Source organism: Syngnathus scovelli, chromosome 20 (assembly GCF_024217435.2).
Source record: "Syngnathus scovelli strain Florida chromosome 20, RoL_Ssco_1.2, whole genome shotgun sequence".
In the NCBI taxonomy this organism is placed as follows: domain Eukaryota; kingdom Metazoa; phylum Chordata; class Actinopteri; order Syngnathiformes; family Syngnathidae; genus Syngnathus; species Syngnathus scovelli.
Window position 1 is genome coordinate 3,871,748 of NC_090866.1, and position 25,877 is coordinate 3,897,624.

The following is a 25,877-nucleotide window of genomic DNA, read 5'->3' on the forward strand; positions in this document are numbered from 1 at the left end:
TTATGAACAACATCCAGAAACGCCGCCGAGTTTTCTGGGCCCGAGCTCATGTAAAATGGACTGATGCACAATGAAAAAGTGTTTTGTGGTCTGATGAGTCCTCTTTTCAAATTGTTTTTGGAAACACTGGACGTTGTGTCCTCTGGACCAAAGAGGAAGCGGACCATCCATACTGTTAACGCAAAGTTCAAAAGCCAACATCTGTGACGGTATGGGGGTGCATTAGTTCCCATGGCATAGGTGACTTACATTTCTGTGAAGGCAACATAAATGCCGAAAAGTTTGCAGTCCAGACCTGTCTCGCTTGCAGTCCAGACCTGTCTCACATTGAAAATGTGTGGCGCATTATGAAGCGTAAAATACGACAGGGAACACCCCGTTCCGTTGAACAACTGAAGCGGTTCATCAAGCAAGAATGGGAAAGAATTCCACAAGAGAAGCTAAGAGAATTAGACTCCTCTCTTCCAAAACGTTTATTGAGTGTTATTAATAGGAAAGGTGACGTAACTAAGTGGTAAACATGCCCTTTCCCAACTTCTACTGCACGTGCTGCAGCCATGAAATTCTAAGTTAATTATTATTTAAAAAATAAAGTTTATGAGTTTGAGCATTAAATATGTTGTCTTTGTAGTGTATTCAATTGAATATACCGTAATTTTCGGACTAAAAGTCGCTCTGGAATGTAGGTCGCATTAGCCATAAAATGCACAATAACGTGAAAAAAAACATACAAGTCGCTCCGGAGTTCGCATTTTGGGGGGGAAATTTATTCGACAAAATCCAACACCAAGAACAGACATGAACGAGCAACAACAGGCTAAACGATAGGTATGCTAACGTGACATAAACACAAACAAAGAGCTGAGAACGGGCCTGACGTAACATTCAAGTTATTAAAAAAAACTATTACATAAATAACACGTTTATAAAACCATCTGTGTCACTCCAATTCATTGAATCCATCGATCGTCCTTTGTCAACAATGGGTGCGCGCCGCTGACGGCGCTTGCACTTCAAAATATTCCACAGGCCCATATAACGATGTATAAATTAGATATCAAATAACTATTATATAAGCAATAATATTATCAAACCATCTGTGCGCTCGAAATCATTAAATCCATCGATCAAATTCCTCATCCTTTGTCAACAACGCCGCGCGTGCGCCCCGACGTCAGCCTCGTCGTTATTCCACAGATCTAGTATATAACCAGAGATGGGGACTCGAGTCACTGTGACTTGGACTCGAGTCGACTCGAGTCGCTGTTTTGATGACTTGTGACTTGACTTGACAAAAAATAAAAAAACTTGAGACTCGACTTGGAAGTTAAAGACTCGGGACTTGACTTGAGACACGATGACTTGAATGACTTCAGTGTTATTTAGTTTATGTTTTCAGTTTGAATATAAAATTAATAATACATTTAAAAATATATCGATAACACAGTAGGAGCGCAGGCTGAGAATAGCGTTGTCATGATTGGTTGACTACTGTGTCAATCAGTCGTGCCCTCTCTACCTACCGAACGTGTTGGAGAATGACGCCCCTTTATATCAGACATGCGCAAACGTCAGCGGGAGCGGTACCGCGAGTCATCACCTTCGGCTATCGCAATTACTTTTATGACGGCAAAAGACGGACAGCACTGTGCGAGATATGCAACAAAAACATTTCTTCTTTCAGAGTAGAGTAGGACCGGGCGTGCGTAAAAGCCATAATAGCTTTTCAAACCTTCTGTGTCACTCCAAATCCTTAAATCCTGCAAGCTGCTAATGATGCCGGTAGTACGTGGAGCCCAAAGCCGCTAATGATGCCGGTAGTACGTGGAGCCCTTTGTCATCTTCGTCATCGCGTGATCAATCTTTGTCCTTTTCGCAGCCGCGCCGCACCGCTGACGTCACTTGAAATTCAAATTACAGTAATCCCTTGCTACATCGCGGTTCGTTTATCGCGGTTTCACTTCTTTTTTTTTTGACAATTTTTGAAAAAATTCACATATAAGTCGCTCCTCATTATAAGTCGCCCCCCACCCAAACTCTGAAAAAAAGCGATTTATAGTCTGAAAATTACGGTAAGTTGAAAAGGACTTTCAAATCATTGTATTTTGTTTTTATTTACATTTTACACAATTTCCGAACTTCAATTGAATCCGGTTTGTATATATATTTCTTTATATATATATATATATATATATATATATATATATATATATATATATATATATATATATATATATATATATATATATATATATACATACATACATACATACATACATACATACACATATATATATATATATATATATATATATATATATATATATATATATATATATATATATATATATATATATATATATATGATCATGATGATGTGATAGGAGTTTTGGCTCTTTGATATTGATCTTCTGACCTGATTGGAGACCACGGCATGCCCAAAGCCTTCCCCAAAACCAATGACGGAGCAGAGCGACACTGCTGAGCCATATTGCGGAAATTCTGTAAGAAAACAAAAACAGAAATACTGAAGTCACGAATGCTAATTACTGAATACTCAAAATCCTCATTGATGACAAATGTTCATCTGTAATAACTAAATGATGTTAAATAGAATAATTTGAACATGAACTCTGAGCGTCGGCGTCAGAAGAGTACTCACAGGACGCAGCGAGGCCGCAGTTTCATCGTAGCTTCTTCTCCTCATTGCAATGCCTCCGCTATACGAAGAGTCCATGCTGGCACTTTCTGGCGAACTTCCTCCTGGTGTGCTTTGTGGTCTCGACACCCTGTGAGTGGAAAGGAAAAGACTTGAGGTGTTCAGTTCGATGGCGCTTTGGCAAATGAGCAATTTGCTAAACTCCCCCTGACTGGTGCTAATGAGGGTCAGGACAGTAACAATGTAGGCCCAGCTGGCACAAAAAATGAGGGCAGTGGGGGGCCGGGCTTGTCCTGGTCCTATGGTGCCAGTCCGATCTCACCACCACCCCATCACATCCATCCCACCTTCTCTTTATCCTGTTCTGCTCCATTGGTGCAGCTTCCTTACATAATGAGCTCGCCGTGTCGGCCTCATGAAACGCCAACAAGGGGTCCATCCATCCTTAGAAAGGGCAATATAATCATAGTCGAGGGAATCAACTGAAAGTAAAATGAGCTAGAAATTATTGTTTTGCTGATTAGGAGGTGTAATGTGTAATCAGCTATAGTGCACACTTTGTCAGTGGGGAAATGCTTACGTTGGTACTTCGCTTCCACATTTCTCGTGATTGCAGCCTTTGCAGGTGCAAAAGAGAGTAATCCACTGTGAAATTACTTTTCACAACTCGTGACAGCTTACAAATAAGATATGCATACATCTTATTTGCTGGATTTGTATGTTGATGAGAGACACCATCTCTCTCGGATCACAGAATTAAAGAATTGAACAACGTACAAATAGAGAATTAAATAAATGCATATCAAAGTCAAAGTCAAAGTCAAAGTCTCCTTTATTGTCAATTCCTCCGCATGTCAAGACACACAAAGAGATCGAAATTACGTTTCTCACTATCCCAGGGTGACAAGACAGAGTTCACAACGCACATACAAGTAAACAACACAGGAAAAATAACACAAGAATTCAACATCAATGAACAATAAGCGTGATAGCACGCTAGCCGCTCCCGATGCACAGCAGAGTCCGGTAAGATGACAGTCAACCAGGCCACTGTGAACACGAGCACGCAGCAGGCACGCACTGTCCGGTTTGTGGATCCTATCAGGCGAACGCAACCCATCTTGTCGTTCCGCGAACGAACGTACGCCAGGAGAATGGAAGACACGGCTGGGCGAGCTGGGTTGGCCGCAAGCCTGGCCCGACGTCTCCGCGCTGGCCCGTCTTCCGCTGCCGACGCATCCCAACAATGCTCCAGGACGGAGCAGTCCGAGCTCACGACGCAGTCCAACCGGGGGAGGAAGAGCAGGCCAGTCCGGCGTCGCTCCATTATATATATATATATATATATATATTTCCATTTAAGATAATATAAAAATAATAACAGTCTGTACAGTGGGCGGTACACAACAACATGTAAATATCAGCATATGCAAAACACAAGAACATCACAGTATTCAGTATATGGTACATTCATAGTTTTTAGCAAAGATGGGATGCTGGAGAGTCAGGCAGACTTTTGGATATTTTCTTTAAACCACAAACCTGAAAGAAAATACAGCCTAGCCAGTAGTGTGCAGCGTGTTGAACAACACAGTAAACGTCAATAACAGCTAATGTATCCAATGTTGTATGCCTGATGTTCCTGAAGGTAGTCAATACTAATTTTTCACACTCAAGACTTAGTGAATATACACGTTACAATACAAACATAAACCTGATCACTCTTGTGAGGTTTTTCTGTTTTTTTACATTTATTTACAATTTTCATTTGGGGGCCACAAGGAGCAACTGTAACACATGAAGTACACATATGTAGACACATAATTCAGGACCAGTAAAGTTTCATAATGTCCAGCAATATTTAACAATGTTTATTATTATTTAGTTTTGTAGTTCAATGAAGTGGTGTCCTCTGCAAAACAAAAATGAATGGCTTGGCTTATTTTACACATAAAACTTTCAAATTCCATGCAAAAGACCCATGAGCAAAAAAATAGCTATAGCGGACACTGTCACATTGCGAGAGGGGGGGTGGTGCGTGAAAAGTCTTGATATAATGCAACCAGACGGGTAGGATAGCATGAATCGATAAAAACTGGTCCTACTGGGGATAATCATGTTTTTTTTGTATAAAATAACCCTTACATAACCTGCCAGAATTTCTTTTATCGCACAAAGCGCCTTGCTTTTAGAGGGTTAAATGTGAAAGCTGAAGGAATCAATTCACCGTCTGCTTCTATCTGATTGTAAAGCAGCAATTATGGGACTCTTCGCATCTTTGGGTCTAAACGTTTTTTAAATGGAGGTCACAGAGGCAGCCAAAGAATTGTTGGCACTTTTCTTTTTCAAGGGATTGGCAGTGTTCTTTGGCGTTGACCCCCAGCAGGTGTTAACCAGTTTTGCATGGGCGTGCTTACTGCTGTTACTTTTAGCGCTTTTGCTTTGTGTGTGATCCCTCGATAAAGCAAAGGCCCTACGGATGTAGCCTCCCTCCTGGAGCTGGATATAGATGGGGTCAGGACCCGAGTGGCTCAAAGTGACTTGTGCTCCAACCCGATTGCCTCCCAATTTCGGCCAGAAATAGACCAGGAAGGACTGGAGCTCCTTCTGGAAGGTTTTGTTGAAGTAGAAGTAAATAAACGGGTTGTAGATATGGGAACTTTTGGCAAAGAGAGCGGGGAAAACAAAGCCCTCAGGAGCCATGTACTGGTTCTCCTTGTGGAATATGAAGAGGAAGGACACGATGGTGTACGGTGCCCAGGCGATGACAAAGCCAAGACTGATGCAGAAAAACATCTGGGGGAAAAACGGATAGATAAAAGAAAATTACATTGGAAATGATGCAGTACATAGAGATGAGTGAGTCTAAGTGAAGAACAGAGAAAATAGCACACACAACATTAACAGCTCACCATGGAGAGTCGTTTCTCAGCACGCCGCAGGCTGTTGTGGATGCCTCGCGCAGACAGTGAATAGGAGAAGAGGGATATCTTGTACAAGATCTGGCAATGGGACATCACAATGACCAAAACAGGAATCAACGTAAAGCACGCAAAAGAGAAGATGACATAGAAGGCGTCCTTGGCCGAGGTGTGGTAGCCCCGCCAGGCGATGGTGCAGGACAATCCGTAGGGCTCTGGGACATACTCGCCCCAGCCAAAGAGAGGGAAGCTGGACCACACTGTGGCCACCAGCCAGATGACACAGCACACCAGCCTAATGTTGGTGTTCTCCAACCACGCAGCTGAAGAAAGAAACACTTTAATTGGTGCTGTTGTTAAATCACCGGCTCCATGTAAATTTTGATTTCTACTTCAACACGTATGGTCATGCGATTTTATTCAGTCAAATCGAGACAGTACTCACCGTAAACCAAGCTGTAGCATGTTTTAAGATAGCGTATAATACTGATGGCGGCGATGGTGAACATGCCGCACAGGCCAAAGATGTAGCAGCCCAGGCCGTAATAGATGCACGTGACATAATCGCCCAGCCACGCATGGTGGAAGGATGACACAATGGAGAGCGGGTAGAAGCAGATGCAGCACAGGAAGTCCACCACGGCCAGGTTGACGCACAGCAGTTCAGAACCCACCATCTTCTTCCGGCGGCGGTAGCAGATCACCAGAACAATGCCGTTACCCAGAACTGAGAGCAACACTGGCATAACCAGAAACAGATGACAATCACTGATTTTTTTTTTTTTTTTTTTTAAATATTGGCAATATGTCATACATCTGTCCATCTTCCATGACTATCATGATTTTATACATTTATACACTGTATATTATTATAATTTCCAGCATGGAAGCCATTTTAACTTAGGTTTCCTGATTAAAGGAACGGTTGCTAATATTGAGGAAGATGAACTTAACTATAAATTGCATCGCTTGCATGAAGCTCTCCATCTCCAAAAAATGACAATTCTCTACTGTGCTAAATCAGTAATTATTCATTCATGTTCGTGCTGGAGCCAATACCAGTTTGGAGTGGTCAAAGTAATTACGTTCTAATAATACTTTATTATGAATTGACACTGACTAGTGATTAACATACATTCAGGTATTTCTGATTGCACCCCATATCTTTTCATTGTAGTTTAAGATATTGACTACTTAAAATGATTGCTATTGCAATTCTATTGATTTGCTTATCTCACTTTTTGAGAAAAGCAACTTGCTTTTCATTATTATTACATTTTTATTGGTTTTAAGCGTATGACGATTTTAAAAAATCACGATAAATACTCTGTCACCTAATTCACGTTTTAAATTACCCTACTTTAAAAAAAGCTATTCAAAATATCCAATTCCAGAAATAGTAAGAGCTTGATTAAAATATAACTTTAAAAATCTGATTTAGAGGTGTAAAATATACAAATATCCATCCATTTTCCATAATAATAAAAAAAAGAATTAAAAGAGAAAGAAAAAAAGACCACAGTGCACGTACCTACTGCGAGGATGGCAAGTCCCACACATATGTCAGCAGCGGCGCTCAACTTGGAGGTGAATAAAGTGTTGGTCCTGTTATCCAAAGTGGAATTAACGGACATCTCCGCTTCAACATCTCCTGTCGCTGCATGAAAAATAGAGAAAGAGCAAACCCCATATATATATATATCACATGCATGCCCATTATTTCCTCCATGGCGCAGGACTTGTCGCCAGGGCAACCGCACGTCAAGGCAAAAAGCGTGCAGGGAGAAGAAATCCGTGAGATAATCAGCAAGTACCGTCAGGACACTTCATCGGGTACCCAATTGGCAACAAAGCTACAATCTAATGAGATACGAGTGCAAGTGGCTGCTGTATAGCTGGACATTTGGAATTCATGTTACCATACTTGATATGTAGTACACATCAATGAAAAATGTTTCCCATAATGTGACTGAATACACTCCACTAATTTGCACACACGCACGTATATCATGCATAAACCAATTGTACAAATCAAACGCCAGAATACAAGTTTAAAGAATAAATTTGTATTTCGAGGATGGCATTTAACAGAACAGTGTGCCAAAACGAGCACAGCATAGTAGGAATAATGTCGCCGTCTTGTGACCACTATGGTGTACTACAACTGGTGGGAGTAAAAAGACAAGCGTGTTCTATGCTTGGAATAGAAAGATTGTGGACTTTATTTCATGAGGGAAATCTCAGAAAAATCTGAGATTACAAAACAGGTTCCACCTGTTTCCAGCGCAAATGAGTAGATTTAAACATCATAGATGTTGGAATGCTGTACCGTCAGAAAGGCAGCAGAGAAACCGAACAAAAATATTTGAAGTTAAAAATGACAGTTGAAGACCACCCATTCCTAATAACTACAAGGAAAAACATTTACTTATAGAGATAAGAGTATCTGGAAGAACAGGTAGTAAAATTTCCTTCTCAAAACAACCAAGTGTTTATTTTCTTGTTTCACTACTTCATGAACATCTTGATGCGAGGAAAACTGGAAAATGTGTATTTCATGACCAGTTGTCATTTATGCGCAATGACAACACGACAGTGAGGTTTGAACAATTCCAGCAGTGAATTGAATCTTAATATATATGAAACAAGGTGGTTTATGGGGTCGGGAGATTATCGTTAAGGCCTTCCCTAAGCTTGCCAAAGGGGAGGTGGTCCGAAAGGAACTTTACATTTCACTACTAAAGTTGTCAACCACATGACAAACTATCATCATCATCTGGACGTGACAGTAGAATAAAAACGTTCATCTCACAGGTAGAACCTGTATGTTATGTTACTGTACATTTACATTAATACTTTGAAACATTTATAACTGAACCAAAAACGTCATATAGGTCCCCTTTAAATAGAGTGGCATTGTTTTTTTAAATCACCTCCAAGCTAGCATACAGATTAGGGAAGCACTGATACCAATACCAGAATTGGTGCCGATTCCATATATCATTACTTGTACTTATAAAAAGGCTCTGATATTACAAAACCAATACCACTTCATCAGCCTGACAGTTGGTGGAGTCATGTCAGTGGTGTGGAAATACTTTAATGTAAACACAGATGATAACATTACAGCCAACTGCAAATTATGCTCTGAAAAATGGATTTTGAATTCTAGTCAAGCTGTGACGGCGGCTGCTGTCACGCAAAGACAAAATTTCTCCAGCTTGTCTCCAAGACACAAATGTACTTGATGCAGCCCGGAAAAGTGGTATCGGTGCATCCCTAATAAAAATATAACCATTCGACTAATATACTGTACAATCACCAAGCCTACCTGGCAACCCAGCTTAGTCCATTTGTAAAATGGACTGCCAAAAAAATAAATTTTGGAAAAATATAGTACTGTATGCCTTATTTTCTCCTCTACATATATATATATATATTTTTTACAGAAATAACTCAAAAGTAATTGAAAAAAAATACTTTGCTTCCCTGCCTGTGTAGTTAGTCATGACAGAAATACATCCTATGCTGAATATCTTTGCATAAAGACTGGAAACGGGAAAATGTGATTTATAACAAAAAACATTTTTTGGGCAAAGACTGTTTTTTAATTTGGTTCTAAAAAAAACGATGCGCTGTAAATTTTGTGTTGGTTTCCAGGCTTTACACTAAGCTAACAGCTATTTGCAGTATATATTTGTCTATTTATGTACTGAAAGACATGACAGCAGCGTCACAGTATTCCCCAACATGATCATGCAATTATCAATTCACCTCCCAACACTAATCCAGGCTAAAAAGTGGAAATTGAAAGCCCTGTGTCAATACTTCAGTGTAAATACTCGGAATAAAAGCTGCTGTGCTGCTCCCATGGTTTCGCCCAGATAAAAAAAAATATATATTTACCTGAAATGTAAAACTAACTGTGAAGAACAATATTCAACTCCAAGCACCCCTGCAAGATCCAGACATAGACACAATCAATTGGTATGTTTATAATGATTGTTCCACCTCTATCATTGGAGGTTGTTTTGTGTACATTTCAGCAAGTCTCCTAGTGGGCGTGGTCCCGTCTGCCTATTAACTGCACCCCAAGGTCAGCAGCACACAAGTGTTGGCAGCGACGACAGTACAAAATAGACATCTTTGATGAGAGATTCAGCTGGTGGCAGAAACAATCTGAGTCTTGTGGCAGAAACAATCTTGAGTTGCTGAATTCAAGTCATTTTTTTCTCTACCCCCCGCCGACGTGTACACGGAATACAATGAAAGCAGACAAATCAACGATATAGTGCCGGTAATATCAAATCTTTTTCCTTGAGGCGTTCAAAGTCACTCAATGTTTTCTAAAATTGCTGCGGGGTCTTTCACCCCCACCCCACCCACCCCTCCCCATCTTTGTTCATCCTTTCCCAACAAACCTGGAGCTGAAGTCAGTCCTTTAAAGACAAAACTTCTCACTGGCTATCTTGGTTATTATTATTGCTATTCTTGTTGTTGTTCTGAACACTTAGGAGCTTGTGGCTGTTGTTCTGTTCTAGTGTACTGTTGCTGAGCCTCAGCTCATCCAGCTTCTTCCACAGCTCGTCGCGCTCCTGCTCCTTCTTCTTTTCCCTGAACGTGGTCAAACCAGAACAATAAGCATTTCATGTTCGTTATCCAGCTATTTAAAATGAATGATGACAGTTTATAGGTAAAACTAAAATAATTGTCTCCCTAATACATGATGCGAGGAAAACAACGACATTGATGATTAGTGATTTGAACTCACCTTTGCCGGTCTGATTTATAGGAGGAGGTCAACTCATCAAAGAGTGTACAGTTCATCTCCATCAGTGTCTTCAGCACATTGTAGACCAGAGCTACGATAGTCCTAAAATGTACAATGTGGAGTCTGTCAATAACAACAACAGGAAAACTGGTACAGATGAATCAATAGGTGTCTGTTTCTAATACTTAGTTGCCATTGTAATTGAAAGAACAACAATCACATGTGTCTTGGTTTTCAAATGAGATGACAGCTCGTAAAAAGTGTCAACTGGAGTTGTCTTCTTTGGCACCTTAATGTGAAAAGTACGTACGGATTCCAGTGCTCTTTGGAAATTCTGTACAGGCTACAGAACATGATGGGGAGAACCTTGTCGATGTTCTCCTCGATGAGGCTGAGAATGTACTCATTATTCCAGAAGTACAGCGCTCGCTCTGCTACCTGTTGGGATGGAGAGAAAAGAATCTGCAATGGTTTCAAGTTTCCATACAGGTGACTGAGAGCCATTTTGGTGGTTAACAAAAGGGCTTGACTACATCTCTTTTTTCACCCCAATACTAAAACTAAACATAAAAATGAGAAATGAACAGACTAAAAAAAAAAGTGACAACATACATTTGTAATTAGCTAAATCATAATTTACTTGAAAATGTGGATTGGCCACACATCTGGCAATCTGCTTGAACAATGGCTCCTGGATTTTCTTGAACTGCGTAGGCTCAATGACATCCAAGATCTCCTCAACCTCACCCAGGAACATCACCTGTTGAGACGCAACAAACATGAAGCCATAAGAAAACCAGCTGCGGTTGATGCACGTGGATTTTTATAAATGTACCTCTTTCTGGCTGCAGGTCTTGGGCCAAAACTTCAGCAAGCCTCGGATAACCTAAATATAACACAAGAATTCATTGGGGACTCCTTCAATGTGCAAAATGTATCTTTAGCTCAGTTGAGTAGGTGGTTTTTAGCACCAACGGCAGAATTCTCTGCAGCGTGACTAATTTTAGCACCCTCGGATAGTGTGCGGATTGGGAGGAATGTTTATTTCTTTTATTTATTTCTTTTACCGGTTCAGTTAGTGTTGGATCCTTTTCCAGGAACTGGACCACACAGTATGCCAGCTGAAAGACAAGATAATTGATATCCCATGACAAGGATAAACCAGCATCAACGACTGTGCTCAAAATGATTCTTTTTTCTAGGGTTATTGTGATTATGAATCAAGGCCACACTATAGCATAACCACTAGAGGGGGTTGTAAAAACATTCTTACCTGAGCATGAAAGAGAGCCAGTCCCTTTGCTGTGTGTAATGGGATGAGCACCTTCATCAGGAACTGTTTGTGTTCTGCTTTCAAAGGCAGTGCAAACCCATTGATGATACTGCACACAAGAAATGCAGTCATCATTATATATCCCTTCACTAAAAGCAATTACATAACCAGGAGTCGAGTTCAAATCAAAATAGACTAAAAATATTGCAGTCTAGAGATGTTTTAAGAACTTGAAAGTTAATTGTGTGACCATACACTCACCTTCCTAGAATTTCTAAGAGCTCAGCAACTCCATTGAAATGTTCAGTCTCATAGATAAACCTATAAACACAACAAGTAAAATGTCAATGGGATAAATACAACCACTTGCATTATGCTGAGCGACAAATATGTGATTTATCTCCTGTGCTCACCACACACTTTTGGTATGTACATACAACGCCTGACAACGATGGCACTATTTTTATCTGGCATAGCAGATGATCCAAGTGGGCGCATCCATTTTGGCACCCTTGCCTTTTGGAAACGACATTAAGGGTCCCCTGTTTGAATCATCTAAATCCCATTGTCACGCAGCAACGGGGGCTGTAAAGAATGCACACGTTGTCGGCAATGTTTGACGCCTCCATCTGCACTTTGTACTTATGACCGACGTGGGCATGAGTTAATAATGAACCTCCTTTCTTTCCCACACATAAAGTCCAATTAGGTTATATTTGGTGGCGTTGAGATTTTTTTTCAATTCTCCAAATGACACAATCATTAGTAATAGAAACACAAAACATGTTTAACTCACCGCAAGAAGATGTTGTTGATCTGCTTCCTGATGAAGGCTCGTAACCCGAGGAACTTTCCATAAATCCGATGCAGGATGGTCTTCAGGAAGTCCCTCTCTCTTGGATCCTCGCTGTCAAACAGTTCTAGAAGCTAAGACGACAGAGGGGAAAAAATTCCATGAAAGTCGGAGTACTTATTCAGGTTTTGTTATGATATAGTTAAGGACTGTCAAACAAACTCACTTGGCAATGAACTAATAATGAAAGTTATTTCATTGGAGAAAGGTAACATTATGACTCACACTAATTTGTGTAGGACTTGTACGAGCACCACATATGATAAAAGAGGAAGTATGTGCAGACTGTAAAACAAATGCAATGGATGCACCCGCCGTGTCACATCTATTTGTGGCATTACATGCGATGAGTCATCATTACGAGTTATGGAGTTCAAAAGGAAATTCTGGGCTCAGCATCGGATGGCACCAATCTTCTAGTTAGCTTGTCATCAGCACCTCTGTGGTACGGGTGATAGGATATATTTAAGCCTGCACATGTTCTTTAGAAAATTGTCACTGTGCATGCAAGCTCGTTTGCACAATTTGCAGTCATACTAATTCATTGGAATTTCATCAAAACATATATATATTTTTTAATATAATAGAGTCAAATTTCTTGACCAAGGAATGTGAGTGGCAACAGACTTGATTAAAGCATTTAGGTATGAATACTTGCACATAATGAACCATTATTACGACGCCAAAGCTTTCCGTACTATTCAAATGCACAATGACTATTTTAGCATACGACTTTTTAGAAAAGGTGCAATTTTCACTGCAGCGACTTTAAACGTCTGCATATAGGAGGACTTAAATTGACCAAGCTGTCGGGACTGATGTATTTCTTTTCCCACGTCACACTTGCCACCCAAACCTCCATCCATCCAGCCTGTCAATTTGCTCCCAACCGCAGCCCTCTCATCTCATCCTAAATAGCAAAACAACAGGCAGCTATTTAAAGCTCCCCACGACACACTCTCATCATGGAACATCAGTCCCGGCACCTCTGATGCAGCCAAGCCAACATTCCAGGCCCTTTGGTTCCTGCGAAGCTGTAGCGTGATGGACTCCTGTACACTAACTACAGTGCAGATGACACATAGTCGCGGAGACAAATTCCTTGCATGTTCTTACTTACATACTTGACCGACAATTTTATCAAGACCTTAATTACGAAAAAGTGGACATGTGATATTTTTTTCAAAAGTAATTGCTGAAAAATTGCTTACCTGAAGTACAAACTTCTGATCAATGTAGCGTTTTGCAATACTGGGCTGGAAATCCGGATTCTCGAGGAAACGCAGAAGAAACTCGTAGACAAGCTGAAAGATTCAATTAAAAAAAATAGTTTACTCTCTTGATTGATTTCTGCTCGTGGCATTTGCGACATTGTCAGTGCAGCGATAAAACACGCTTTGCATCAAAATGTATTTTAGGGAATTCCAAAACATCTCAGCACAGGCCCCTCCCAGCGGGATGCAGCTCTATGGAGGTAAAGAGAAGCAAGAAAATCATATCCTTACTTGGATATGTGGCCATGAAGCTTCTAAAGTGGGTTCATCCTCCTCCGGGTCAAAATCTGGGTTGTCGCTTGGAGCAAGTGTACGGAATATGTTTGTGCTGATCTGTGGAGAGGAATGATGCTGTTAATAAACATATACACATAGGAACTAAAATGTCAAAAGTCGACTTAACACTGGAAGCTTTTTTTTTTTTTTTTTTATCATAATTTCTGTGAGCTAACTGGCAGTCATTTATGGGGGCCCAAAATTGCCAAAAATCAAAAACAAATAAAAGTGAAAATAAAAGCAAATTAAAACAAATATATAATTTAAAAATACATTATATATGTATATGTATTATCCATCCATCCATCCATCTTCTTCCGCTTATCCGGGGTCGGGTCGCGGGGGCAGCAGCTTTAGGAGGGACTCCCAGACTTCCCTCTCCCCAGCCACTTCATCCAGCTCATCCCGGGGGATCCCAAGGCGTTCCCAGGCCAGCTGAGAGACATAGTCTCTCCAGCGCGTCCTGGGTCGTCCCCGGGATCTCCTACCGGTGGGACATGCCCGGAACACCTCCCCAGGGAGGCGTCCAGGAGGCATCCTGATAAGATGCCCGAGCCACCTCATCTGGCTCCTCTCAACGTGGAGGAGTAGCGACTCTACTCCGAGTCTCTCCCGGATAACCGAGCTTCTCACCCTATCTCTAAGGGAGAGCCCGGACATCCTGCGGAGAAAACTCATTTCGGCCGCTTGTATCCGAGATCTCGTTCTTTCGGTCACGACCCATAGCTCGTGACCATAGGTGAGGGTAGGAGCGTAAATCGACCGGTAAATTGAGAGCTTTGCCTTTTGGCTCAGCTCTCTCTTCACCACAACGGACCGGTACAGGGTCCGCATTACTGCCGACGCTGCACCGATCCGCCTGTCGATCTCACGCTCCATCCTCCCCTCACTCGTGAACAAGACTCCAAGATACTTGAACTCCTCCACTTGGGGCAGGATCTCATCCCCGATCCGGAGAGGGCATTCCACCCTGTATATGTATTATATATAGTGATATTTTTATCATATTTATATTTTTACATTTATTCCACATTTATTTTTAAATTTCAGATATTTTTGTATCTAATTTACTTGGATTATACATTTTTGTTGTTTTTATTTCTATATAGTATATATGTTTTTAAATGAAAGTTTCAATTATTTTTAAACATTTTTTATTAAGTTTTTACTTTCACTTTTATTTATTTTTTATTTGGCCAGTGTTCACACTCCAATAAACAAGAAAATATGATTGAAATGAGGGGGCGGTCCTAAGCTCCTCTTGGGTTGAACATGATAATATAAACAAACCTGTTTAAACACAAACCCTTCCAGCATTTCAGCTAGAATGAACATGGCACAATAGTAACAAAGTATATCTCATATACAACTGACATGACAAAACCTGTAGACACATGATCAGCCTCCATTTTGTAACCCCCTAGAGTGCATGCGATGTTTCCCATAGCATGAGGAGAAGATCGACACCTAATGGCTGCTAATACATACAAACCTCAACTCTATAGTAGATACTAAAAAAATAAATAAATAAATAAATAATCAAGTACCGTAATTTTCGGACTATAAGCCGCGACTTTTTTCCAAAATTTTGAACCCTGCGGTTTATAGTCAGGTGCGGCTTATGTAAGATTTTTTTCGTGACTTGATCACTTTTATACACTCGTAAAAAGGCTGTTGTGCGGTATCTTGAAGAAAAAAACAACAACAAAAATACTATTTTGAAACACTACTATGACTGCTGCTTATTCTGGGTGTCTTGCTTGTGACTATTATGAGCTTTAGTAGGAATGCACGCTAGGTGACCTGCGTCAAAGGGCTCTAAACCAGGGGTGTCAAACTCATTTCTTTCGGAGGGCCATTATGACTGTCAACCCGAATAAATGTATGAGCACCTCATATTATATACAGTAAAAGCTACAAAACAAACTGACAAATAACTCGTTTTCAAATCAGACGAGTAAAAACTGGTCAAATATTTAAAAAAAAAAGATATTATTAAAAGTCAAAGTCAAAGTCAGCTTTATTGTCAATTTCTCCACATGCCAAAGACACACAAAGAAACCGAAATTTCGTTCCCCCCTATCCCACGGTGACAAGACATGGCTCACAACAGACAAACAAGTAAACAAGTATAACAAAAGTGTGCTGAATAAATAATGAATAAATAACACAACAATAAATAAATAGAGGAGCAGAAAAAAAAAAAAAAGGAGCAAGTGCGCGTACAGCAGACATTCCCGAAAATAGCGCAACAGTGCCGCACGCTACGCAGAAGGGGGTAGCGAGTTCAGGGCCCTAACAGCCTGGAGAAAGAAGCTGTTGGCGAGTCTGGTGGTGCGGGAGCGCAGGCTCCTGTACCTCTTCCCAGAGGGCAGAAGGTCAAACAAAGAGTGAGCCGGGTGACTCACATCTCTGGCAATCGAGGTTGCCTTGCGGGTGAGATGGGAGGTGTAAATGTCTTTCAGGGAGGGGAGCGAAACACCAATAATCTTACCAGCCGTATTCACTATGCGCTGCAGGGCCTTCAAGTTCTGTTCAGTGCAGTTACCACCCCACACAGCGATGCAACTGGTGAGGACTCTCTCAATGGTCCCACGGTAGAATGTAGACAGGACTGCCTGAGGAGCACATGCACGCCTGAGCTTCCGCAGGAAGTACAGGCGGCGCTGAGCTTTCTTTGCCAGTGACGAGGTGTTTGCGGACCAGGAGAGGTCCTCACTGATGTGCACCCCCAGGAACTTGGTGCAGCTCACCCTCTCCACCACAGCACCGTCAATGATCAGCGGCAGGTGTGTTGTGTGACCCTTCCGGAAGTCAACAATGATTTCCTTGGTCTTCTTGACGTTCAGCAGGAGGTTGTTGTCCCTGCACCACGTGGTCAGAAGGTCAACTTCCGACCTGTACCGAGTCTCGTCGCCATTCGTGATGAGACCCACCAGAGTCGTGTCGTCAGCAAACTTCACTATGCGGTTGTCGCTGTAGGTCGCAGTGCAGTCATGCGTCAGCAGGGTGAAGAGCAATGGACTGAGCACGCAGCCCTGGGGGGCCCCCGTGCTCAGCGTGATGCTGGCGGAGATTTTGTCGCCAACACGCACCACCTGAGGCCTCTGACAGAGGAAGTCCAGTATCCAGTTGCAGAGGGAGGTACTGAGGCCCAGCTCGTCGAGTTTGCGGATGAGTCGCTGCGGCACAATGGTGTTGAAGGCAGAGCTGAAGTCCACAAACAGCAACCTCACATATGAGTCCTTTCTCTCTAGGTGGGTGAGGGCCGAGTGGAGGGCAGAGCAGATGGCATCCTCAGAGGACCGCTTGGCACGGTACGCAAACTGGAAAGGGTCAATGGTGGGGGGGGAGAACGGACTTGATGTGCTCCATGACCAGCCGCTCAAAGCACTTCATGATGATGGGCGTCAGTGCCACAGGGCGGTAGTCATTGAAGCAGGACGGTGCAGGTTTCTTCGTTAAAGATGTCCGTGAAGACACCCGACAGCTCCCCAGCGCAGTCCTTCAGCGCTCGACCCGGGATGTTGTCAGGGCCCGCCGCCTTACGGGTGTCAATAGCGGCAAACGCCCTCCTCTGGGCGTCGAAGCGAGCAAAGAAGCGGTTCAGATCGTTCAGCAGACGGACGTCGCCCTCACAGCTCCTCGGCGCAGGCTTGTAGTCCGTGATGGTCTGAATGCCCCGCCAAAGGCTACGTGCGTCCTTGCTGTCCTTGAAGTGGGTGGAGACCTTGCACGAGAACGCCTTCTTCGCTTCTTTGATGCCTCGGGACAGGTTGGCCCTCGCTGTCCTCAAGCCAGCCTCATCCCCCGCTCTGAAAGCCTTGTCCCTGGCCCTCAACAGTCTGACGACAGCCCCCGTCAGCCACGGCTTCCAGTTCGCGCGAGTGACGACGGATTTCGAGCAAGTCACATCATCGATGCACTTCGTGATGTAAGAGGTAACAGAGTCTGTATACTCCTCTATGTCCGTCCAATCGTTGTAGGTGGCTGCCTGCTTAAACAAGTCCCAGTCAGTGGTGTCGAAGCAGTCCCGAAGTGCATCGGAGGCACCCTCAGGCCACACTCGAAAACCCAATCAATCAGCATTTAAATTCAATTCTTCTGACATTTTGCTCACCAAAAACAAGTTGTAATCAATTTGAACTTTTAATGCATTTTATTCAGAAGGTTACTTTGAACCTTGAGGCTTAAATGGCGGCGCGGTGTATTTATGGATTTTTACGGCCTCCAGGGGGCGCTCTAGCAGGAAGCAAGAGCGAGACAGACGAAGAAGAGAATGCGCCGAAGAAGACGTGCTAGTTTGTGTTTTCAACATTTCGCGCATCACGCAGAACGCGATCAAGACGGACATTACTGAAAAGAAGCTTTGATACACAAACCGTCATTATGGGGGACAAAAGAAATGCATATGATGCCACTTTTAAGCTAAAGGCAGTCGATGTTGATGACATTGTGTTGCGGCACCCTTTTCTTTATTTCGTGGTCCCGTCTACTCTGGAGCTATACGTGTCGCTCGCTAGTTTAATGTAATTTAGAGCTTCGTGCATGAATAAGATTAGCATGAACAGACCCTCATCACACTCGAAGAAATACATAAAAGCGACGACAAAAGAGAGACTGAGAAAGTGTGAGGCGAAGGATATCTAACGCTATTCCAATCGGACACTGAGGAAGACTTCGATGTTTCAGTGCACAGGAGGAAGATGAAGACGATGAAGCTCTTTATTTTACTTTTACTAGTATGTTTTTTTAATCAGCCCTGTTAGTGCTGTGCTACCATGTTGCTGCTGTGTTACCGCCGCGTCTAAGTGACTTTTACCGGTATGTTTTATTTAATCAAACCCTATTAGTGCTGTGTTACTTCCGTGTTCCTGCGATATTACTGCCGCGTCACAGGCAGAAATGTTAAGGTATGTTATTAAAACTTTAAAAAAGCTTTCTGTGTCCAGTCTTTCTTTGTTAATAACTCGCGTGCACACTTCCGTGTTGCTGCGGTACTACTGCTGCATCACAGGCAATGTTTAGAAAGACATGTTAAAGTATGTTATTCAAACTTTAAAAAGGCTTTCTGTGTACCGTCTTTGTAAAAAAACTCGTGTGCACGTGCGGCTTATAGTCCGGTGCGGCTTATGTAAGAAAAAACCTAAAATATCCCTGAATTTTAGCTGGTGCGGCTTATAGTCCGGTGCGGTTTATAGTACGGAAATTACGGTAGTCTCCCAAATGACACAATTTGCTCATGCAGCAATTTGCAGCAAATTGTGCTTCATGTTTTTTCAGGTTAGGGTTATTTAGCAGGCAGTGCATCCTGAGTCCCCTTCTGCAAACTATACTGACCATCATGGTGATCTCAGGGTATGCAGATTCAACAAGCACTCCTCTGTTGGTGGACACATAGTCCACCAACTCATTCAGTGTGGCCCTCTTGATCTCCTTGCTTTTCAGGTCCGTCACAGAGTCCAGGAAGTCAAAGAGCATGCAGCACTGCTGGAGTTTCTGGGTGAAAAGTTCCTGCTGCTCAGTGGAGGGAGTGTCTGAAATCACACAAGGGAAAATGGAGAGAGTGCTCACCACCACCAATATCAAATCACTAAATGAAGGAATACATGGTGAAGGAATACATGTTGTTCATACTTCTGAAGATAATGAGTCACAAAGAGGCAGTCTAGTCATTCCCAGCTTTGACTGTAAAGCCTTTTATGGATTAGACTGCGATTCCGTCCATGGTTATTAAAGCTGCCCAACCCAGCCAAGCTATTAACAGCATTTGGAGGCCACCCAGACAGGCACACTGCATGCTGATGTTATATTTGGGCACAGCGTAGATAATCACAGTGGCCACAGGACAGCATCCTACTGAGAGTAGCATCACTCTGACTTCAGTCACTTTGTGCAAGGTCAAAATCTCTAAGATGAGTTCAACACGCTTCGCTGAGCACCTTAAAACTATGTATGGAGTTGCTTAAATGCGCCCTGTAAATGTTGCCATTCTCTCGTTTGGCACCCAAAAGTGTGATGCCATTGTGGTTGGGGCGTGCCTTGAGAAATAGTTGGGTTTCCACGCCGGGTGGGGGGTGCGGGGGGGGGGTGGGGGCGGGGGTGTAACATCAGCGGATGGTCTTGACATGCGACGAAGCACTTATGCAACTGTGAGGGCATTAGATAAGGTGAGGTGACCTAAATGTGCTTTTGCTACAAATCAGAACTGTATAACCACAAAAAAATTTTTGCATAGCAGAACTGTTAACATTTGAGAGCGGCATTAAATATTTATACATATGATTATCAATGATCATAAATAATTCTAAACTGGAAATTGTACAAGATGAACATTCCCTTTGTAACCTTAAGCCCAAGTTAACCTTTCACAAATACTCTGCATTATTATTTGCCATTATTCAATATTATGGTTACTCATGAGATGAAAGATTTAGCCTACTGTTTTTCTACAAACAATTAACACAAGCAACGGTCAAATTTGGATTAGACATACCCCACTTGAGTTTGAAATCCATGCTTGAAGTGGTGCCTTTGTGTCTCTTTATAGACTTGAGTCAAATTATTTTACCCCCAACAATGTGATACTATTTTTGCCTTGATGCATCAGAACAAAAACTGATTTCTTTTACACCCCAAAAACTAGCCATACTTAACCCTGAATCTAAAATGATGTAGTCACACAAACAAAGCATGTTTGGCAGCCTGCTTGATGTTTCCAAAGCATTTGCTTGCACATCCCCAAGTTGCACCTACATGATATCATAAGGGCAAGCTATGCCTATGTAAAAGATACAGTATATGCAATGTCTTAATAGACGATATAATGAGATTCATGTTCTTTATCAGGATACTTTTGACCTAATGTGTGCGTTCCTGGTTCAATAATGGGCAACTGAACTCTTCGCTCCTCTTTTCACGACTTGGCATGTTTTGTATACAAGTCAGAACGTGTGAAGCGAAAGACGGAACTATTCATGAGAAAACAACAGCCACAAAGCGGTCTGATGGTGAGACAAACTGCATTGTTTCTTTATGGCCACAATTCACTGTTGTAGATTTAAACGGAGAATAGTGCACATAAAATGGATCCAAAAGACAATAAGAATAATTTATTATGAATAAATATTGCAATCTGATATTCTTGCCATATTATGAGTTATTTTGTTTGAGTAATGTCCCTAGATACTGTACTACTATTGGGTGGAGATGTGCAATTTATCAATTTATCAAATGTTTCTAGACGTCTAGTTTAATTGACACCTGTGACTTTATTACCAGGGATGAGAATGGCAAATGTGAAAAAGCACGGAAAAGTAGCGGGGGGGGACATACGCTGTCGCGGCGGGCGGGGGAAAGCCCGCGAGAGTCACCGAGGCTAACGTTGCCTAGCTAGCCGACCGCTCCCCCCCATATATAAAAAAATTGTTTTCTCAACGGATTTACACGATTCACGAAAATACTTTAGACGGAAAAAAACCACGGAAATCCACGGATCCGCGGAAAATTCTCATCCCTGTATTACTGAAATACGCCGCATATTAGCAGAAGTACTGCAAGAGCTAATGCAGCTGGGTTATGCAACAATTTTCCATTTTAGCATCCAGTATTTCAGTAACCTCTTGCAGCAGAGGTCAACTCTCATGGGAAACAGATATTCAATACCCGGATGGTCCATTTGTAGCACGGTGGCTGTTGTTACAACACGGAGACATGTAGAAAGAAAAAAAAAGTTAATTATTTCCATCACTATCAATATACAACCTGAAAATACTTTTCGATTCTCCTCCTGTCAGTTGTTTTCAAAGGGCGAGTAGTTTTACAGTTGGATTTAGAAGTAATTTCATTTGCATTCTGAGTCTTGTTTGGAACACTAGTTTGTACAGTGAACATGGACTAAGTAGTCAACATGATGGTAGAAACATTATTAACCACTACAAAGATATTTATATCATATTTAAAGAAACTTGAGTCCCCCGTGTAAAAACTCCTTGACATTAATACCCGCCCTGTTGGTATCTATCAACATTTCATAGAATTAACCGAGCAGAGTGACAACAAAAACAAAGTGAGCATGCTGGTCTGGTGACCTCTGAACAAACGCTTTTTTGTCTTGCACCAAGATGACAATGACGGTGACATAACATTCTATTTCATGGCATGTTTTAAGGCTTTCCAACAATGCTTGGGTCATTCTAGGGTTGAGCAGAAATCTTGGTCAAATTTATATTTTTCACAAGCTCAGTGGCCTAGTAGTAGAGTGTCCGCCCTGAGACTGGAAGGTTGTGGGTTCAAACCCCGGCCGGGTCATACCAAAGACTATAAAAATGGGACCCATTGCCTCCCTGCTTGGCACTCAGCATTAAGGGTTGGAATTGGGCTAAGGGAGTCAACCCCTACAGAAAATCAATTTCCCCTTGGGTTGGTGTCAGGAAGGGCATCCGACTGTAAAAACCTCTGCTCCAAAAAAAATATTCTCAGTATGGCATTTCACCCACTGGCCATGGACCACCTCCAGTGGAAGAAAGCCATATTGAGAATCCAGTCCTACCCAGCGGAGACTTTTTATAAAAAAAAAAAAAAAAAAAAAAAAAAAAAAAAAAAAAAAAGAAGAAGATACAAATGTACAGGTCTTTTTTTAGTTTTTTTTATTCAGCACCGATGTCTTTCGAAAGCTACGCGAAACCCACTAATGGTCATCAAAGAATTGCAGTAGCGATTTGATGGAATGTTTGCAGTTGTAGCAGTTGCTAAAATAATCTTCCTCACGTGTACAGTGTACACATTGAAAGCATGCAATACAGTCGCTGTTTAAAGCAGGTTAAAGTGTCACTCAAAGAGCAGGAGTCGTTGAATGGGAGGGTAGATGCCCACGTTTCCAATGATAGAATTATCAAAAGCAATACTAAACAATTCTAACATTGCATAAATCGCACCGGATGACAGGGCGGCAGCACAGTCTCGCTGTGATTTGCTTCCGTGTGCACACGACTTCAAGATTAGTATAATTAAGAAAGAACCCTGGCAAGCTAGGTCTCAAACACATTCCTGTGACAGTCTTAACTGATAGAGCTTAACACATCGTGATGTGGCTTCACATAATCCTAACAGCCTCATGAGGGCAGTTTGACACCGCTCCTTTCAAACTGCAGGCACTTGTAGCCTGGAGCTACAAAGAAGATGAAAACCAAGTTCTTCTGAACAGGCACCGGAGTAGATGTGTGCCTCGACATTTAAGTATTGTTCAAAAGCCCCACTTTATATTGCTACTATAACGAAACAGTGAAGAAGTCAAGCTCAAACGTCAGCTGCCTTAATTAGGATTAGAGGAAAACAAAAGTGTAGTAACTGAGTAAAGCGCACAGAATATGTAATACGCTAGACTTACTATGGAATGTATATCAACTACAGAGGACACCTAGATGAAATATGCTGACTCCTAGAACTGTCGTCCAGTGTGCTAGGTTCTGCATTTCATCATATTAATCAATACATTCTGGTGCAAGTTTGGCAAAAACAAAAATAATATTAAGCTAAATTACGAAGGCTGTATTTTGAATAGAAACCTTTTTCCTGGTCTGCTCTCGAGGCTTTAGGTTGTCACGGCAACGATGGTCTCTGAGTGACTCATGTTTTAGGTGTCTATCACACAACGGGGAGCTCTACATACCCCAACCGCAGGAGGCCTGAAGCATCTTCATAGTCCACCATTCAGGACCCAAAACCTGCCGTTACAATAGTAACATAGCTGTGCATGTAACAATAAACAAGTGGCAACTTTATAGATGTACGATTTTAAACCCGACAAAATATCCAACCCAACAGCACCATCAACGTTACACTTTATGCTCCGCTGACCAACCCATACTGTCACTTTTCATTTGTTACTTGCTCACCGTCATACACGAAAGTGCCCTTAGAGCATGTTGGCACACCAACAACCCGCGAGCCATGAGCAGTGCATGAGCATTTGATCCGGACAGGCATGTAATTCAAGAACGGTACAGAAAATGGAGGGATAGATTTATAATACACAAGACAAAAAACTGAAATGTCAAATAGGAAAACAATTCCTCACCCATCAATGGCAAGGTGGCTTCAGAGAGCAGTTTTAGCAAATACAGAGCTGCATTGAAGTGACCTGACTTGACATTATCCAATTCCAATTGTATGAAGGGAATTATTTACTACAAAAAAAAAAGAATGCATTCACCAGTGATCTATTCCAGTGAAATAGCAGCAGGCACAAAAACTAAATGCTCTTCCACTTCATGGCAAGAGGTACAATTAACCAAACCTAATTGCTATTTTTCATTGGAAAGGTGTGCCGTGTGCCTTGAGCATTTTCCTAATGTAAAATATGTGCCTTGGCTCAATAAATATCAGGAAACACTGCATGACATAGCTAGAACTGACAAAGCCAAAGCAACAGGTGGCCCTTGTCTTCTTTTAGAAAGCTTGCCATCTTGAATCAGTGTTTATGCAGACTCACTTCAAAGTTCACGTTCAGTTCTACACACTTGGTTGAATATAGAGGGTGGAAGTGTGATCAAGGTGTGATTCCAGGCAAGTGGGCATAGCATGTGTCACAGGGATGGCCTATTTTAAACACCCACAAGACCTCCATCCTCCTCATCATCCTCTTACCTTTGAGCTGAGGCAGCGGTGAAAGCTCCACCGGGGCGATCTGAGTCCTGTACTGAGACGAACTGGGAGATTTTCTCTGTTTTTGGGCCTTCCTCACCGACTTTCTCGTAAATCCGTCCACTTTCTCGGCTGCAGAGATGGCCGACATTTTGATGCGAAAGCCCGAGGACGATCCGCCGTAGCGCTCCTCGTCAGATTTGCAAAAACAAGGTTTTCTCCTCACTGTGTTTCCGCCCCCGGAGCGTTCGCATCCGCAAAAAAATGTGGAGCAACCTGCACAACTTGACGCTCGCCACCTGTCAAAAGCCTGCGACGTTACTCAGCGTGATCCGACATTACATGTCGGAGGAGGCTGCATCTTATCTATGCCTTGCTGTTTTATGGGGACGATCTTCAACAAGCAAAACAAAATAGCCAAAGTACAACTCGACATAGCCTCTGGGAACAAACAAGTCACTAGCCTGTACGATGAAAAAACAGCCGTGGACTTTCTTCAACACTGTTTTGCTTAAATGCCTATAAAATATAGCAAATCTAATTGCGATACCGCGATGAAGTTGTCGATGTGTGTGAACGTACGCAGCTGGCTAACCACAGTACTGTACTGTGCGCTGGTAGCTAACACCTACCTAGCAGGACTAGCTTGCTAGCATAGCTGACTTTAGACGAATACAGTAGGACAGATTGTTCCACCATCGCGATCAGAGGCGAAAAGGGAAGTAGCTCCGTATAAAGCTGTGATGCCCTTCGCATAAGGAAGTAAAACAATCAAAATTAATATATTTAAGAAAAATCCGTGTACACAGGCCGCTTTTGCATGCTGGTTGCAGGCGGAGTATTTTCACTCGCGGTCGATGAAGTTCAAATTCCCTCTACGCCTTAAACACTTAAAAGTTAGCCGCGTGCCTCGGCGTGTCACACGATGCTAATTATGTCCCCTACCAAAACGAGGATTACAAATACCATTCAGAACCATCCGCTAAACCAAATATTTTCTTCGATGTGTCTAAATAACCAAACCTCTGCAGCGAGTCGGCAGTCATAAACAACCATAGCAGCACCACCGCTGTGTGGTTGTGTTACGACTTAGACGGTTAGACTGCATCGCATGACGGGTTTTTGATTGACGTTCCTAGGGAGCAATCACTGAAGAGATTGTACAAAACAGGAAACTTTTTAACCAATAAAATTGTATTATGAGCG

At 42.2% G+C, this 25,877-nt stretch overlaps 3 protein-coding genes across 4 annotated transcripts in view; all 3 read right to left on the minus strand.

The window, feature by feature from the left end:
• Positions 1 to 2,860, minus strand: part of tagapb (T cell activation RhoGTPase activating protein b) — a 28,647-nt gene extending 25,787 nt beyond the window's left edge. The window contains exons 1-2 of the mRNA XM_049756426.2: positions 2,663 to 2,860; positions 2,417 to 2,502 (exon numbers count right to left, since the gene is read on the minus strand). Coding sequence (XP_049612383.1) covers positions 2,417 to 2,502; positions 2,663 to 2,737 — 161 coding nt within the window. The 5' untranslated portion in view covers positions 2,738 to 2,860. The remainder of the gene's footprint in view (positions 1 to 2,416; positions 2,503 to 2,662) is intronic.
• A 613-nt stretch (positions 2,861 to 3,473) lies between these two features.
• On the minus strand, positions 3,474 to 7,618 carry opn8c (opsin 8, group member c). Its single transcript, XM_049756468.1, has 4 exons — positions 7,112 to 7,618; positions 6,026 to 6,319; positions 5,572 to 5,903; positions 3,474 to 5,455 (listed from the first exon to the last, which is right to left on the minus strand). The coding sequence occupies exons 1-4, from the start codon at positions 7,212 to 7,214 to the stop codon at positions 4,955 to 4,957; spliced, it is 1,230 nt and encodes a 409-aa protein (XP_049612425.1). The 5' UTR covers positions 7,215 to 7,618; the 3' UTR covers positions 3,474 to 4,954.
• Positions 7,619 to 7,778: 160 nt separating this feature from the next.
• Positions 7,779 to 25,774, minus strand: ppp2r5a (protein phosphatase 2, regulatory subunit B', alpha isoform). 2 transcript variants are annotated; one of them, XM_049756461.1, is made up of 13 exons: positions 24,675 to 25,774; positions 19,368 to 19,564; positions 13,983 to 14,084; positions 13,689 to 13,781; positions 12,421 to 12,551; positions 11,886 to 11,945; positions 11,625 to 11,733; positions 11,419 to 11,472; positions 11,187 to 11,237; positions 10,992 to 11,111; positions 10,662 to 10,789; positions 10,352 to 10,453; positions 7,779 to 10,194 (listed from the first exon to the last, which is right to left on the minus strand). In XM_049756461.1, exons 1-13 carry the CDS (start codon positions 24,820 to 24,822, stop codon positions 10,038 to 10,040), a joined length of 1,452 nt encoding a protein of 483 aa, XP_049612418.1. In that variant the 5' UTR covers positions 24,823 to 25,774; the 3' UTR covers positions 7,779 to 10,037. The 2 variants fall into 2 exon arrangements, with proteins under 2 accessions (XP_049612418.1, XP_049612420.1); XM_049756463.2 differs by lacking the exon at positions 24,675 to 25,774 and adding an exon at positions 20,524 to 20,727.
• Positions 25,775 to 25,877: the final 103 nt, after the last annotated feature.

Coding starts and splice junctions, on each gene's coding strand:
- opn8c (XM_049756468.1), bottom strand. CDS start 7,214: ATGTCCGTTAATTCCACTTTGGATAACAGGACCAACACTTTATTCACC. Junction 6,320..7,111: donor ACTTGCCATCCTCGCAGTAG/GTACGTGCACTG, acceptor TGGTTATGCCAG/TGTTGCTCTCAGTTCTGGGT. Junction 5,456..5,571: donor CTGAGAAACGACTCTCCATG/GTGAGCTGTTAA, acceptor TTTTTCCCCCAG/ATGTTTTTCTGCATCAGTCT.
- ppp2r5a (XM_049756461.1), bottom strand. CDS start 24,822: ATGTCGGCCATCTCTGCAGCCGAGAAAGTGGACGGATTTACGAGAAAG. Junction 12,552..13,688: donor ATCAGAAGTTTGTACTTCAG/GTAAGCAATTTT, acceptor CTGTCGTCTTAG/CTTCTAGAACTGTTTGACAG. Junction 10,454..10,661: donor TCCAAAGAGCACTGGAATCC/GTACGTACTTTT, acceptor TGTACATTTTAG/GACTATCGTAGCTCTGGTCT.